The sequence below is a fragment of the Myotis nattereri genome (assembly GCF_964212035.1).
Source record: "Myotis nattereri genome assembly, chromosome: 2".
Classification (NCBI taxonomy): Eukaryota; Metazoa; Chordata; class Mammalia; order Chiroptera; family Vespertilionidae; genus Myotis; species Myotis nattereri.
In genome coordinates, this window is record NC_138076.1 from 16,056,787 (window position 1) to 16,074,427 (window position 17,641).

Consider the following 17,641-nt stretch of genomic DNA (forward strand, 5'->3'; position numbering starts at 1 on the left):
TCAGAGGAAGGAAAAATCAATGTTTTCGGATGCATTCCCAGGGGTCACAGAGGCATGCAGCCACCTGGCTGTGAGGATAACCAACACTCCTTTTCTCCCGGGCTCGGAGGAGGAAGTCTCCAGCGGCACCCTTAGACATGGGCCTAGAGGACAGGTGTGTTGTCAGCCCAACAATAACTAGAACGTGAGTCTGAACAAATCATTTGACACTACCTTTACGTTCTCCCAGCTGCCAATCGCTTCCATGGTCTCAACAGAGGCCTGCCCGATGGAAAAGCACAGGCTAGGACAGGGGTGGGCACACTTTTTGACTCGAGGGCCACAATGGGTTCTTAAACTCGACCGGAGGGCCAGACCAAAAGCATGGATGGAGTGTTTGTGTGAACTAATATAAATTCAAGGTAAACATCATTACATAAAAGGGTACGGTCTTTTTTTTTTTTTTTTAGTTTTATTCATTTCAAACGGGCCGGATCTGGCCCGCGGGCCGTAGTTTGCCCACGGCTGGGCTAGGACAATGCTTTCGAAACTCTAGCTTATGGGCCGCCAGTGGTCACTGGCATCCTTTTACCAGTCCACAAATGCACCTTAAATAAAGAAGCCCCTTCCTTGTTACAATTGCTAAATGCCGAAATGCTTTTACGGACACACGCCCACTCCCAGGCAGAGCATGCTGAACTGCCTGCCTTTTTAAATGCCATTCTAATTTGAATTACCCTTCCCCTCTTCTCCATGTGGTTAACTGGAAATCACCCTGCAACACTCAGCTGCTGGGCAGCCCTTTCAGAAGCCCCTCTGAGACCCCCTGCTCCCCTGCACCTGACTATGGCCTCCCCGGAACTCCACATGGGCAGTTCCCACCCATCACCAGACCTGTATGCCCAGCAGGGACCACGGTGCCCAGCACTGAGTGATACAGAATGGACATCTAGGAAAAAGGCGGGAAGGAGGTGAGCTTGTGTATGTTGGGAAGCAGTGGGCAACCCAACCCCAGGGCAGGGCAGTGGGTAGGAGCAGAGGTCTGGGCAAAAGTCCCAGGGCACTCCAACTCTGGGGACTTCACTTTTTAACCCTCAATTTCTCCACCTGAAAATGAGGACAATGATAATCCTAGCTCCTAGGGTTGCTGGGAGGATTAAATGAGATCGCCCATAAGAAGCACTTAGCTGTGTCTAGACAGGGGTGGGCAAACTTTTTGACTCGAGGGCCACAATAGGTTCTTAAACTGGACCGGAGGGCCGGAACAAAAGCATGGATGGAGTGTTTGTGTGAACTAATATAAATTCAAAGTAAACATCACTACATAAAAGGGTACGGTCTTTTTTTTCAATAGTTTTATTCATTTCAAACTGGCCGGATCTGGCCCGCGGGCCATAGTTTGCCCACGGCTGGTCTAGAACATGATGAGAACTCAACAGTCACCAACTCTCTTATTTTCCCCCAACCCTCCACTCTTAGACAGATGTGATAATTAATACAATAATAACTCCATGGCGTGAAAAATAAGAATCTTATTGAAACTATAATAAAGGTGATAAGTCAAACAGTACCTAGGAGAAATATCATTTTTCCGATTATCTCTTCCTCCTCTATTTTTTTTCTTTTTAAATCCCCCTTTTCAAAAACAGAAAGGCAGGAAAGGAGGCTTGTTCTACTAACCCAAATTCACTAGTACCATAACAATGTTCTAATACTACATTCATTTATATGCATCTCATTTATATGCATCGTTTTAGCAGTGGGGAGGATCTAAGAAAAATTAACTCTTTAATTCTCTCAACATTTAATATGCTAAGAATGAAAAACCATCTCAACAACGCGTCCTTCATCAAAGAAATCTATAAGTAGCAGCCATATATTTTCCTGATGACAGGATCCAATTTAATTTATACTGCCTTTGGAGTCAGTGCACATGCAGTCTTTGGTGTTCAGAAATCACGGATGACTTCAATCCCTCTCGATACAAAAGCAAATCCATAAATAACTCTGAGAAATGTAAAGCCTTCTGAAAGAGGGGGCATCCCCCCCCCCGCCCCATCGCCCCAAAAAGCTGATTCATTTTGGAAGTTTTTAGGAATCTTCAGATACCATGCATTTTCCTATCTCAGGATCCTGCCTATTTTGAGATCTGCCTGAGATTTCTTGCAAACAAATGATCCGAACTGAAAATCAATGGAAAAGAATGATCTGGGTTATTACTTTCCACCTACTCACCTAAGTCAAGCAAATTCAAAGCTGTAGCCAGTCTTTCTCAGTAGGATCATATTTTCCCCCCAGAAAATCAAAAGCCAGTTTTTTCAGTAATTACTCAAACATGCAAGTGAATTTCTCTGTGTGTGGTCAGATTCCATATATACAAACAACAATTACATCACCAAAGTCCCCGATCAGCTCCCCATGGCCAATGCCATGTAATTGTGGACAAAAGGGGCCACATGCTAACCCAACAAGCTCAGGGAAGGCCTGCAAGGCGGTCTCGCAAACTCAAAGACCTAAAGTAACCACGAAGGACGTCTGAAATTAAAATTTAACTAGATGCAGTTATGGTGGGTAGTCACGTTGTCTTTTTGCATCTACGATAACACATCATTGAAATGTCAGGGTAACTTGTAACTTCTCTTTTTGCCCTGGACTCCTCAGGGCACAACCAATGCCACAACAGATACCACAAATTCCTTCATTGTTAGTGTTACCATGTTAATTGTTGACTGTTAACTATCCTGTACCCACCTAAATAAAAGAAGTGTCTATCATTTTATTTTTTATCCAATCCCAGAGGTTTCCCACTTTGCTTTCTCCCACCTCTCTAATCTATCACCAGTGGATTTCATGTAACCCACCTACATCTCCTCCTTTGATTGTAATGTACAAAAATAGATTTTTTTAAAAATGCCATTTTCGGGAGCATTATCCCAATCCATTGAGATTCTGCTTCGTGACAATTGTCGACAGTTTGGCTCAAAGAAACTCACAAAAGCCCTAGCTGGCTTGGCTCAATGGATAAGAGCGTCGGTCTGTGGACTGAAGGGTCCTAGTCAAGGGCACATGCCTGGGTGGCTGGCTCGATCCCCACAGGGTGCATGGAGGAGGCAGCCTATCAGTGATTCTCTCTCATCATTGATATTTCTAACTCTCTCTCCCTCTCATGTTCTCTCTGAAATCAATAAACACATTTTTTTAAAAATTAAGTGCAGCCCTAACTGGTTTGGCTCAGTGGATAGAGCGTCAGCCTGCGGACTGAAGGGTCCCAGGTTCGATTCTGGTCAAGGGCATGTACCTTGGTTGTGGGCACATCCCCAGTAGGAGGTGTGCAGGAGGCAGCTGATCGATGTTTCTCTCTCATGGATGTTTCTAACTCTCTATCCCTCTCCTTCCTCTCTGTAAAAAAATCAATAAAATACATTTTAAAAAATTTTAGGTGTAAAAAAGCACACACAGATGATAGGAAGTGCACAGTACTCAAGTGTGTTCTTCTCTGTGCTCTTATGTGCCAGGCCCCCATTAACTCAGGACGCCAGACAGACTTCTGTCCTCTCATCAACATTGAGTAAGAGGATGTCGGTCGCAGCCAGGTTAAAAGGTGTTCAACAGCGTGGCATCTCAAGGCCTGGCCTAAAAAGCCCTTCCTCCTTCCGCCATGCCTTAGTGTCTCAAAACTGTGCAAAAGAATTCCCAGTCAACTCCCCCTAGGCAGGAAGCCAGCAACTGAATCTGCTCCTAGCCTCCAGAAGCACTTGACTTAAAGGTGTGGCTGTACAACACTGAACGCACTAAATGCCACGGAACTGCTTCCTTACAAATGGTTACTCGGATGTGATGTGGATTTCCATAAGAGGAGGAGGAAGAGCAGGAAGGAGCAGCAGCTTGGACTCAGTAAGCCACTCTGCCCAGAACCGAAAGGCACACACAACCGAAGAGCAGTCTTGACACAGCTCCAGTTCTCCTTTCCTCCTTGCCCTTCTCGCAAGTGCCCTTTGCACAGATTTGCAAAAGCAGAGGAAGCAGCTGGAACAGCCTGGGTGCCTGGGGCTGCCAGTCTAGAGCGTGGAGTTCCTTCCTGAGGCCCATGACACAGCCTCCAGGCTCACAGCACCCATGGGAATCCACCGCCGGCCCCCACCAGGACCCCGGGACCTCTGTCCTCCTCCAGTTCCCTCCCTCCGCCCCCCCCCACCCCCGCCAACATTCTCTCTGCTTCTGCAGTCTTTGCCTTCTGTAAACCTACCGCTAAAGATAAACATTTGATTTTTGTTTTGTTTCTTTTACTAATTTACTCTCTAAGTAACAATCCGTATTTTCAGCGAAGAGACTATGTTGAGGAAGGAAAATGAAAAAATGTTTTCAAGCACTCAGTGCCAAAAATAGAAAACAACTACAAATGTTCCCTTCTCCCTCTGCACGTAAGTCGGCCCTGCTGGCCATGGTGTCTGGGAGTCATTATCCATCATAAACAGCACATATAGAACCATCTCTGCACTCATTACAGGCGGCAACTTTTCCAGGGGCTTCCATGAGCTCAAACCAGCAACCTTGACTCTGTCCGGAGCTTCGCAAGCAATGGCACGTGGGAGAGGAGAAAACAGCCGGCACCCACCATGAGGAACTCCTGCCCGCGCCACCCTCCTCTCCCTCTACAGCTTCCCTCTTTGAGAGGCCAAGGTCAGGGGTGGGGCGGGTTAGCTGGAAAGACTACGGAACAGCAGGCTTGGGGGAGGGGAGTGCTCACTGTCTAAAGAAAGAGAAGGCAAGGTCAGGCGGTAGAAGGCAAGGTCAGGTGGTAGAAGGCAAGGTCAGGTGGTAGAAGGCAGGTCAGGTGGTAGAAGGCAGGTCAGGTGGTAGAAGGCAGGTCAGGTGGTAGAAGGCAGGTCAGGTGATAGAAGGCAAGGTCAGGTGGTAGAAGGCAAGGTCAGGTGGTAGAAGGCAAGGTCAGGTGGTAGAAGGCAAGGTCAGGTGGTAGAAGGCAGGTCAGGCGATAGAAGGCAGGTCAGGTGATAGAAGGCAGGTCAGGTGATAGAAGGCAAGGTCAGGTGGTAGAAGGCAAGGTCAGGTGGTAGAAGGCTTTCTGTATTTTGGGCACTGAATGCTTGAAAACATTTTCTCTTTCCTTCATTCGCTTTGCATCCTGATAGCTGCTCCTTGCCCACTCTTTCCCCCACCACATCTTTCCTGAAAGAATTAGGAGTTGGATACAGAGGACAGGAATATATGTACCAGAAAAGTCACGTGGGAAAATTATATGCTTACCTTAAAGTGCACACTTTAAGACAAAGCCCATAAACCACCTAAAAAAAAGCACTTTGCCAAAGAATCGATTAAGAAACAGCAGAATTTCTTGAGTTCTTTAAAAATAACCAATCCGCTTTGAGCCCCTTCCCACCTGCTCAGCCCTGCACCAGGCACTGTCTAGGGCAGCAGTTCTCAACCTGTGGGTCGGGACCCCTTTGGGGGTCGAACGACCTTTTCAGAGGGGTCGCCTAAGACCAGCAGAAAACACATACATAATTACATATTGTTTTTGTGATTAATCACTGCTTTAATTATGTTCAATTTGTAATGATGAAAATACATCCTGCATATCAGATATTTACATTACGATTCATAACAGTAGCAAAATTACAGTTATGAAGTAGCAACGAAAATAATTTTATGGTTGGGGGTCACCACAACATGAGGAACTGAATTAAAGGGTCGCGGCATTAGGAAGGTTGAGAACCACTGGTCTAGGGAGTGTGACCTGCCAGCACAGGAAACATCGGGTCTCAGAGAAGAGAGTATGTAACCGTACGGGAGAACTGCCACACTTACAAGGGAGAGAGTCTTCGTGGTTCAACAAAGACATGTCATCATGCGTGTTCCGTGGCTGTCTGGGATGCCTGTCAATCATTCTGGGTTCTATAGGCTGCCCAGACATGAGGAGCCAAGTGGGGCTCAGAGGGTCAGCTTCATTAATGCAAAAGCAGGACTGGGGAAGGCAGGCCAAAAGGGGCCTCCTCACCCCCAATGAAGGGAAGGAAAGCAGCCCCCAAAGGAAGGGAAACCTGACCGCCACCGGCAGCTGGTTTTGCAATCAGAGCAGCTGAACCAGGGAGCACAGACCTGGCCGGGCCTGCCCCCAAGCAGACCACCGGGTCTGCCTTCCACAGAGCCTAGAACACCCAGCAGCTCAGCTCTCCACTCCACCCAGCGCACAGGAGTGCAGAGGCTGCAGAGACAAGAGAGGGCAAGAAAAGAGGGCGGCACCTGCCTCCTGGTATTAAAAAAAAAAAAAAAAACGGGGGGAGGGGGGGGAGTCTTGCCAGTGCTGCTCAGGTGGTTAGAGCATCGCCCCGTACACCAGAGCACCGTGGCTTCGATTCCCGGTCCACGCACATACCCAGGTCATGGGCTCAACCCCTGGTTGGGGCACGTGCGGGAGGCAACCCCTGGATGTTTCTGACATAGATATCTTTCTCTCTCTCTCCCCTTCCTCTCTCTAAAATCAGAAATAAATAGGTAAATTGGGCCCTAATGGAGGGATCAGGTCCTTAATCCTAACAGGCTCCTATGACGAGAAGGGAGTTCATGGGTGGATGGAGACAGCGACCAAAAATATAAAAATGTTCGCTCCACTATCAGCCCCACCCGCACCCATACCATGGCGCAGAAGCCCCTCACTTCCTTACAAACACAAGGAGAATAACCATTTTCTCAACACATTCTCTCACCTAATCCCCAACACAACCTTGTGAGGTACACTGGAAATGTTTTAGGCGTTAAAATGAAGTAAATGAGTAAGAACTAGGTGTTACATGAGGCTTACTGGGAGTTAAGACTAGCAGGTGGCAGAGTAGGGTACAAAAGCTCTGTTAACAAAGAAAACATACTTTCTCTAGGAAATCTACGCTGCCTGGGCAGGGATGGGCTTGCGATTTAAAGGGACGGCCACCACGAGATGCGATTTACTCCTGAAGGCCTTCCCAGCCTTTGAATTCTATCAGGCACAGTATTTGTTTCTCCCACTGCATGATTAAGGTTTTAATTTTTATATGAAACAAAGCCCAGGAGAGTTCAAAGAGGACACTTCACAAAAATAAAAGCCAAGAAGCATCAATATTAATAAAGCTAAACTCCAAAGATATTTAATAACCTTTGTGAAATTAAAAACAGTGACTAATTCAATCCAAACAACTAGGTCAGCTCAAATTCCAGTAACTCTCAAACGGAGATATAACAAGGAAAGAACTTTGCTCTGGTTCAGTGGTCAAAATGAAGGGCCTATTCAAGGGAAAGACCAGCAATGCAGCGACAATGGGAACACTTGGGGCATCTGGGGCACAGGGGGAGGGAGCTGGGACAGGGGACGAAGCAAGATGATCACTACAGTACCACCTAGGAGTTTGACAGAACATGTGAATGTCCAAAAAAAAAAAAAAAGACATTTCTCACAAACCACCAAAGAGTCATTCAGCCAACATTTGACAGGCTCACAGAAGCCACAAAGCCCCAGGCGTGTCTCCTGCTCAGAGAAGGGTACAACCTCATCAAAGAGCAATCAGGGCACATACACAGACACCAGCAGAGCAGGGCAAAATGCCCGAGTGCCTCGGAGAGCTACACAGCGGGCGAGAACTTGAACTCAGGCAAAAGGGACTTGACCAGAGATGTGCAAAGGCATCGAGTTAACTAGCGAATGAAAGAAACCAAATCTAAAGACCATGTGCCAATGCTCTACCTGCTTTGGGTTGCTCCCAATTATCCTTAAAAATAGCCTTTAATAATCTGGAGAGTAGGATGTTCAGTGACAAACTACACTGAACCCAAGTTCGACTCATTAAGATGCACTCTTTCAATTTAAAAACACACAGCATTCATTCAACGGCTTACATGGAATAGCAAAGCACTAGAATCTTGCTGTAGGCCTATGTCCTGGCCTCAATAATCCACATACCCAACCTCAGGAGTGTTCAGCTTTTCTGCCATATTGGTAGAAAAGAACAGAAGATGCCCGGCCAGCGTGGCTCAGTGGTTGAGCATCGACCTATGAACCAGGAGGTCAAACAGTTCGACTCCTGGTCAGGGCACATGCCTGGGTTGTGGGCTTGGTCACTAGCGGGGGGAGTGCAGGAGGCAGCCAGTGAATGATTCTTCCTCATCATTGATGTTTCTCTCTCTCTCCCTTTCCCTTCCTCTCTGAAATAAAAAAAAAAAAAATGTTTTAAAAAAAGAACAGAACAAATAAATATCGCACAAGAGGAAACTTACTCCAGAACACCCAGACAAGTAAGGGGGAGGGGAGCCTGGCTGTTGGAAGCTGGCAGTCCGGCCAGAGCCTGCAGAAAGCAGGGGAAGGTTCCCACACCTGACGTTTAGGCTCATTACTGGCCTCATTCAACTTTCCTGTCACTCAACCCATTTATCTTAAGTGAGATAAATCAGTAATCTCTCTGGCCACATAATTAGATCTTTTTTAAAAAAAAAAAAAAAAAAACTTTTAAAACCAAGAGATAGTCAGCTGAGTTTTCCAAAACATGGCATTTCTTTCATTGGTCAAAATAAAAAAAGAGAAATACTGTACTTTCCTAGGCCAACTACATTAGTACGGCGTAGGCTGGATTTAATGACCTATTGACAATGACAGGGCCAACACAGACTTTTCACAAAATAATGTTTAAAACTATTTTTTTTTGAGGATTAATTTTTTTTTTTATTGCTTAAAGTAATACAAAGGGTATTACATATGTGTCCATTTTTTCCCCCCGCCCTAGACAATCCCCTAGCCTCCCCTATCCCCCAGTGTCTTATGTCCATTGGTTATGCTTATATGTATGCATACAAGTCCTTTGGTTGATCTCTTACCCCCCCTACCTCCCGTCCCCCAACCCTCCCCGGCCTTCCCGCTGCAGTTTGACAATCTGTTTGAGGCAGCTCTGCCTCTGTATCTATTATTGTTCAAAAGTTTATAATAAAATAATGTTTAAAACTATTAATCCAACTTTACATTTCTTCTGTATAAAATCAAGGAAGACAGTAATTTGCTTTTTACTCACAATGTCCCAAAACTGAAAAAAAAATTCAAATTCTAGGTGTTTTTTTTTACATTGTAACAAAATTACCAGTTTACATGTAATAACTTAATCAATAAAAAAAAATTTACCAGTTTACAGGGGTACTTGGTACTAATAAAATGTAAAACTAGCTCTAACCGGCTTGGCTCAGTGGATAGAGCGTCAGCCTGCAGACTGAAGGGTCCCAGGTTCGATTCTGGTCAAGGGCATGTACCTTGGTTGCAAGCACATCCCCAGTAGGGGGTGTGCAGGAGGCAGCTGATCGATGTTTCTCTCTCATCGATGTTTCTAACTCTCTATCCCTCTCCCTTCCTCTCTGTAAAAACTTAATAAAATATATTTTAAAAAAATAAAATGTAAAACTAAGTAACCAACTTTTTCAATATTTCTAAAAGCAAAATGACTTCTTAAAAAGACAAAAAGCTACCAATAGAGTCAAAGGTTTCTGCCAAGGTAAAATATATTTTAATAATCTAGGGACTGGATAAACATATTTTAAATGTATGCCCTAACCCAGTGGACGGCAAACTGCGGATCTTTGGACCCTTCAGTGTGGCTCTTCCACAAAATAGCACGTGCAGGCGCACAGGTACAATGCGATTGAAACTTCGTGGCCCATGCGCAGCAGTCAGGTTTTCGGAAAGGAGATATACGAAACAAGTATACAAGATGAGTGTGGATGGGAGAGTTGGAAGGGGTCGACCTCAGTGAATGTACCTCAATCAGATTGAGGATGTTTTTAGCAAAGGCCAGTTTAGGAGTACCCTAATTAAGTTAATAACAATGTACCTACCTATATAGTTTAAGTTTAAAAAATTTGGCTCTCAAAAGAAATTTCAATCGTTGTACTGTTGATATTTGGCTCTGTTGACTAATGAGTTTGCCGACCACTGCCCTAACCAATTGAACACTCAACATTATAATTCTGTTCCTACATCACCTTCTAATTTATTACTTTAGCTCTTCCCAAATCTTTTTTTTTCTTAATCCTCACCTGAGGATATTTTTTCCACTGATTTCTAGAGAGAATGGAAGGGAGAGGGAGAGACAGAGAGAGATAAACATGGATGTGAGAGAAACACAACCCTCATGTGCCCCGACCAGGGAATCAATCCTGCAATCGAGGTATCTGCCCTTGACCAGAATCGAACCCACAACCCTTCAGACTGTGGACTGACACTCTAACCACTCAGCAACCGGCTAAGGCATTCCCAAATCTTTTGGAAATGTGGCAAATACTAGCAGATGATGGCTATCACAGGAAAATATGAAAGAGGAAAATGTATTTTTTCCTTGTCTTATTGTAATGAATGTACTATATCACCTTTTTCTACAGCTTTTGTGCCCTCTGCTACTTTTAGAATAGAATCCTAAACAAAACAAAAAGATAATTTATTTCTCTGCCCATAAATAAAATAGAAATAGACAGTCTATATTATCAAAACACCTGGTAATTTATTCCTATTCAATATATAATTTACAATTTTCAACCATTTCTTTGTTGAGAAAAAATCATCTCTTCCTTAGAGCCTGAATGACAAACCAGGTGTGCCTCCTTTAACTGGCAAATAGGCAAAATGATAACGAGAATGGACCTGTTTGTGGAATTTTTGACTATGACCAAAAATAAACAGCTGAGGTTAGGAGATAAAAATTCCAGCCTCATTGTTTACTCCTCAAAGTTCTTGGAATTCCTCTGCACAGATCTTTACTTGTTCAATAATAACCTATGCCTTTCCCTTTGTTGCTAATAACCTCAGTTGTATGAATGTTCCATCTGGATTAAGAATTGGCTTTAGTTAGCTCCTTCAATCAGCTACTCTGTGAATATGTAACTCTCAACCACTTCATTCAATTTAGTTAGACAATAGAGAAGTATCTGCTTTCGGGAAGAAAACACAATGGCAAATATAAAACGAACTGAAGCATCATCTACCAAGTCTCAGACTGTGAGAAGACACCAGATAATCATACAGAATGGACAGCTCAGTTGACAGGTAACTGAATACGATGGCTTTTTTTCAAGTTGAAGAATTAAACTCAGCCTAGATCTAGGGCGAGGGGAAGATGTTACCTTCGGAAATATTGGTGTCTGGTTCCTTCCCAACACTATGACGAGCTGCATCAGCCAGGACAAAGATCACAGTGGTACAGTCTTCTATTTCATCACCCCTCAATGTGCTCTGGGGGTGGGGGGCCGAGGGGAGAAACTGGCAATGATTCTATCCTTAGGTTTGTCCTCAGGACACTTGGAATGTTGTTAGCCAAGCCTGTGCTCCACAAATATCTGAGATGTTTAAAGAATTGCTCCAAAGAATGCCTTCACATGTGGGAAATGGACAGAGTCCAAACTGAACACTCAGGATGCCAATTAAGCAGAATCAGAAGTCCCAGACAACTTGTCCTGGGTTCTCCCATTCATTACAATGGTTCAGGTAGGTAGGTAGGTAGTTAGGTAGGTAGGTAGGTAAGTAGGTGGAAGGAAGGAAGGAAGGAAGGAAGGAAGGAAGGAAGGAAACATTTCCCAGAAGAGAAAAAAATTACTGGCAATATTTTGTCTCTTCTATCTCTTACAAAGTACTTCCAAAAAGCTCCACTCTCTAACACTTACAAAAAAACAAACAAACCAAAAAAACACCTTAAAACATCTGTAAAGCACCAAATTGCCAGGAAGCACCCGAGGAAAGTCCCGAGAGAGCTCAGCAGGCTGCGGTTCCTGCCCACGAGTGTGGTGAGTAAAACTGTGATCCCAGGAGTTAGTCATGCATTACAGACTGAAAGTTTTGTTTTCACTAATTCATCATGAATATCAGTATCACTGTCTTCACTAATCCAAACCCGATTACAAAACATTCTTCTCTGGAATTTCTTAAGAAAAGTGAGCTAGACTTTTTACTTTATGACGGCACCCTCTAAATTTAAACAAAAATAAATAAATAAAAATGGCAATGACATGTCAAACTCGGAGCATCTCAAACCCTCCGGGTGTGTCTAATAAGCATTAAAGCCCAGGCTCAGCAAGAGACTAACCTCAGACCCCATCTTCCGTTCAGCTACCTGACATTTCCTCCCATGAAAAGCGGGCTCAATTGGGAAGAGGGGAATAAGGGAGACCCACATGTTTTGACTAGAACCCACTTGGGACGTCTGAATCTCTCTTGTACGAGAGTACGAGACTGGGGACTGTATGTCAGACTGCTCATGTACTCACTGCCTTTTGCTTGTCCCCAAACCCCCTTGTATTCACCTTGAGAAGCTTTCCTGGGAAGCCTGTGAGGTTAAACATCTTACAAAGGAGAAACAAAAATCTTCTAAAGAAATGCATTCCAAAACACAGCACAGAAGACGCACATCCCTCTCTCCACTTACCCGGGAAAGCGTGTGGATTGGGCGACCCTCTCTTAAGGCACTTAGAACAGAGAATGTGCACGGTGTAGTGCAGTCCAGGCCATTCCTGAAGTAGCACATTCAGTTCTTCCACCAAGGGGGTTATGGCTTGCCACGCCGTCCATATGTTTGGTAATGATGCATGGCTGGCGATGGAGAGAGTATCTGGCTGCAGGACCCCCTTGGCGGGTCTGTAGCTCACCACCACAGGAACTTTCCCTCGATATGCAAAGATCTGAAGTTTCCCGTCGGACCTCTGCACCACGTGGCTGTTGATCTGGACGCTGTAGCGTGCAAACAACCCAGGTGGGAAGGTAAAGGGAAAACTATATTCAATCTGCAACTGCTCAGCCACAAAAGACTGCCCGGCCAGGTTGGTCCCGTTAATCCAGGCCTCTGCATGGGGCACCTCGTTCTGCACGTAGCAGGGGAACTTGTACCAGGCCGTGGACCCATTCAGAGGCTTGCCCTTGGGTTTATTGAGGCAGTAGCAGAGTCCCATCTTCTCCAGCAGCTCCAGCAGCAGTTGCAAATCCTGCTGGGCCTGGACGTGAGGCTTAAGCAGCAACCGAATGACATGGGCCGGCAAGAGCCCGTGAAGCAGAAAGCCCTCCACGTAATGATGGAGCTGGGTGGCCCGGAGCAGGTCCTGGCTGGGCGGTGGCAGTGCCATTACGAGGGAGCTTTCCCCGTCTCCCTCGCCCTCTCCGTTGGTCCCTAGGAGCAGCTTATGCAGCAACAAGGAAGGATCCCTCTGGAAAAAGACATTGAGGATGTCAATGAGGCGGGTGAGGTTGTGGAAGACGTGTTCCTTGAGGGCTGGGCTGTCCTCAAAGTAGAGCAGTTTGCCGCTCTCGTGCAGGTAGGACAGGGCGCTCTGCAGCCGGTCCTCGGTCAGACCTGCCTGCAGGCCCAGGCGTGCCGAGTCCCACCAGCTCAGCCAGAGCCGCTGTGCCTGAGGGGGCTGGAAATGCAGTTCCTCCAGCACCTGCCAGGACCGGGGCAGGACTCTGTGTAAGTTGGGGAAGATTTCCCGGTGCTCAGCTACCGAGAGCAGCTTGTCCCGAAGGCGCTGTAACTGGCGGGGGTCCCTGCAGCTCACAGGCAGCACCGGGGAGAGGATCTGCAGCCGGTGGTTGAGCAGGTACTGGAAGTGGGCCTTGCGCCGCCGAAGGTTCTTGTCTGACACACCATAGTACGCGGCATGGGGGCTGGCTGAGCGCAGCTCGAAGTCACGGGCCAGCGCCTCGTCCACCACCTGGGCCAGGCGGCTCAGCCCCTCAGCATCGCGCTTCTCCTGCAGGGCGATCTGGCGGTGGATGTCCAGACACTTTTCCTCCAGCTCCCGCTCCCCACACAGGTCTGCGTGCGTGCCCACAATGCACACCACCGCGTGAGGCACGCGGGCCCCCACCCGATGCAAGAAGGAGCCCACGGTGGTAGGAAATCGCCGTGGCTCGTAGGTGGCCAAGTTCACCACCAGCACATAAAGGGCCCCTGGGGAGAGGAAGAAGGGCTGGATCACCTCGTAGCTTTCATCTCCGGCTAAGTCATACACAATGAACCGCAGGCCCCGGGAAGCGTCGGCTGTCCAACTGGTCACCTCGATGCCCTTGCTCGCGGGCGGCGGTGGAGGTGAGTAGCCCTTCTCCTTGTCCCCTCCTCCTTCACTTGCCTCCACTCTGTCCTCAGTGAGGCAGTGCCGGAGCAAGGTCTTCCCGGCAGCCTTATGGCCCATCAGGAGCAGCTTGAGGCGGGGCTGAACTGCCGGCTGGGAGTGGGCCAGCTCCTTCTGGTAGGCTGCGATGTAGGGGATCCCCTTCATACAGACCTCGTAGGGGGGCTGGATCAGTGGGTTGTCCTTGATCTTCCACAGGCCCACCCGGGAGAGCTGGCCAAAGTTGTCCGGCAGCACAGCGATCTGGTTGCCCTGCAGCACGAGCTCCTCCAAGCCCGTCAGCTCCACAATGGAGTCCGGCAGGTAGCGGATCCGGTTGTTGTCCAGCCACAGGGTGAGGAGCCGGCCCAGGCCTGAGATCAGGGATGGCACTGAGGTGAGCTGGTTGCGACTAAGGTAGAGCTCCTCCAGGCCAGCCAGGGGCAGCAGCGCAGCAGGGAACTCCTCAAAGAGGTTAGAGGAGAGGTTGAGCATTTTGAGTCTCTGCAGATGGCTGAACTGGGCGGGCAGAGCCTGCAGCCTGTTGTTGTCTAGCATGAGGCTCTCCAGGCTGGCCAGCTCACAGAAGCCCTCAGGCAGGGTGCCAAGCTCGGCCCCACTCAGCCAGAGGATTTTAAGGGCACGCAGGGCACTGATACCCTCAGGTAGGCCTCGGAGCCGGTTACTGGACACGTCCAGCTCCTCCAGGGCAGCCAGCTGCAGCAGCTGCCCAGGAAAAGCAGTGAGCTGATTGTGGTCCACATCGAGGGTGCGCAGGCGGCAGAGGCAGGAGAGGGAGTCGGGCAGGTGCGCCAGGCGGTTAAAGCTGACATCCAGCTCCTCCAGGTGGGCCAGCGAGCCCAGCTGGGCGGGCAAGGCGGGCAGCTGGTTGTGGCTGAGGTTCAGCTTGCGCAGCTCGTGCAGAGCGCTCACCACCTCCGCGCCCAGAGCCGTCAGTCGGTTGTGGCTCATGTCCAGCTCGGTGAGGTGGTGGCCCAACTCGGCCACCGCCGGGGGCAGCCGGGCAAAGCGGTTCCTCCGCAGGACCAGGACGCGCAGGCTGCCCAGCGCCGACCCCAGCCCCTCGGGCACCTCCTCCAGGCAGTTGTTCCCCAGGTTCAGCACCTCAATGTCCCCGATGTTGGCCGGTAGCACGAGCTGGGGGGCGTCGGGGGAGTCGATCTGGTCGGCCCCGACCCCCGGGCAGCCCCCGGCCGCGCTGAGGGTGAGCTGGCGCAGGTTGCTCCGCAGCTTCCTGGCGCGCAGGGCGGCGTCCCGCCACAGCCTCACCGTCTTCAGGTTCCCACTGTCCTTCCCAGCCATGGCGGGGCCCCGGGCCGACACCCTCGCGCGGGCGCGGGAGCTCACAGCTCCATGCCGCGCTGCGCCCGGGCGGGCGCCAGGCTCCCGGTCGCTCCCGCTCCTCTCTCCCCACCCGCCCTCGGCGACCGGCGGCGGGTCCTAGCGCAGCCAGCGGCCGGGCGCCCGCAGCTGGGGGGCGGCGGCGACGCGAGCAGCTCCGGGGGGCGCCGAGCCGGCGGCGCGGGGGGAGGCGGCGGCCGGCGGGGAGTGCCGCTCGCATTCTCCTACCTCCGGGGCCATGGGCGCGCCGCGGAGGATGCCTGCTGCTCCTCCTCCGCTCCGCCCGCCGCGCGGCGCCTCCGTGCCCGCTCCGGCTCCGCTACCCTCGCAGCCGCGGCCCCGCGGCCCGCAGCGCCGTCGCCTCCGCGAGCTCCTGGAGGAGGGCGGCGCTTGGCTCGGCGGCGGGCATGTTGCGAGCACAGGGCCGGGGTGCAGCCGGGAGGAGGGGGCGGCGGCGGCGGCACCTCCCGGTCTCTGCTTCCCGGGGCCCGGGAGAGAGCGCGAGCGCCGCGTCCCCGGCACTGGGAGGGCGCGATCGGGAAGCGGCAGCGCCGCCCGGCGGCTCGGCCCCCACGTGACCGGCGGAGGCGCCGCGTGTTCCCGGCACCGCCCCAGGGGCGGGCGCCCGGTGCGGGGACGGGGGCGCCTGGCTGGGTGCGGGCCACTTGGCGGGGACGTGCGGGGAGTGGGTCCTGCCTGCGCACCCGAGGCCCCGGGACCTCGTGTTTGGATTCGTCTGCTCCGGCTCTTTGTTGCCCCCAAGCCTCCAAGAATTTCTTTTCTCTCCGGGTGCGTAGGCTGCGCTATCGCCCTTTACTCATTCTTGACCGCCCTCTCCCTTCCACTCACCCTACATCCACTCGGTAATGGAACTGGCAGAATTAAGGGGCCTGGGTTTCATTGTTGCACCTAATAAGTACACAAAAGGAGAAATGCAAGCAGCCATTCATTCATCTGATATATATTTATTGAGGCCCTATTTTGTGAAAAACCAGCTGAGGCAGGTTCTCAGAGCCCCTGGGGCAGGCTTTGAGCAGGCTCTCGGCAGACCTAATTGGGGGTTGGGCTGCGGGGGGGTGGGGGTGGGGGGTTGCATGGTGAAGCACAGTGTTTTTTCTGGGGTGTCCCATTTATCATTACTACAACCCTGGGAGCTAGGTACCATCTCCCCAAACTACAGAACTTATGTTGTAGGTTCAAGAAAATGGCAGGCAAACTTAGCAGCCCAATGCTCACTTCTAAAGTTGATATTTTCCTTTTTGAGGAAGTTTCCTTGTCACATCTATGCTACGTAAATAATTCCTTCAGAATCTTATAACTTATTGAGTCTCTGGGTATCACCTCCATCGCTGCCTCCAGGTTAGTTCAGAATGAAGCAAATTCTTTTCGGAGACACAAAACAATTCATTGGTTAAATCTACCACTTAACACTTGTGACTATCCCCCATGCATGACAATGCTGTCCTTTGGGGACCCATAGCCAGGTGAGAGGAGTTAGCTTGACACACAGGCAGGCAGGGCAGGTGGAACAGAGGCGGAGGCAACCGGGGCAGTTTGAGCAAGCCTAATCACAGAAACCAACCATGCAGGAATAACAGACTGTTTTAGACTCAGAGCCAGAGGCATGTGAAACTAGGGAGGGACTGCAACAAGAAGGTGAACTGATGGTGAACTGATGCATAGAAACAGGGAAATGTAAGGTCCCTTGCTGGGCAAGAATGCTTGAGGGAATCGATCAGGTGGTGACACAGGCTTGTAGCACATATATACTCCTAGACCAATTAGCTTCCCTGGCAACCCTTTATTGGGCCCCTCCCGGTGCCGGCAGTCTGAATCTGCTTGCAATAAGTTTTCCACGCATTGGCTTAAATCTTCCGAGATCTCATTTTTCAGCTTTGAGACATGACAGGGGGACGACTCAGCTTGCTATTCCAGTTATCACTGGGGCAGTTATTGCAGTTATTTTAGTAGTGATAGTTTGTCTCTTCAAAAAGAGCAACTGAACATTTCAGCTGGAAATCCGCCCCAGGGATGGTTGTCAAGCCTGGCTCTACATCCGAGGATGTGCCCTCGGACAGGTGGGTCCCAACTATGTGTACATTACCAGGGAGAACTGAGCGGTGTGCACCTGAAGGAGTTCCTGGAAGATCAAATTGCTGGAGGAATCCGTGGCCTCCCACCTCAAGAAAAA

At 49.5% G+C, this 17,641-nt stretch overlaps 1 protein-coding gene across 2 annotated transcripts in view; it reads right to left on the bottom strand.

Annotated features, from left to right (window-relative positions):
* The window catches only part of MFHAS1 (multifunctional ROCO family signaling regulator 1), a gene marked incomplete at its 5' end in the record, with an annotated part of 75,768 nt that extends 60,357 nt beyond the window's left edge, over nt 1-15,411 (bottom strand). For both annotated transcript variants that reach the window (XR_013995491.1, XM_081082587.1), the window contains one exon: nt 12,414-15,411. Coding sequence is in view for 1 of the 2 variants with exons in the window: in XM_081082587.1 (XP_080938713.1) it covers nt 12,414-15,411 (2,998 nt within the window). The remainder of the gene's footprint in view (nt 1-12,413) is intronic.
* Nucleotides 15,412-17,641: the final 2,230 nt, after the last annotated feature.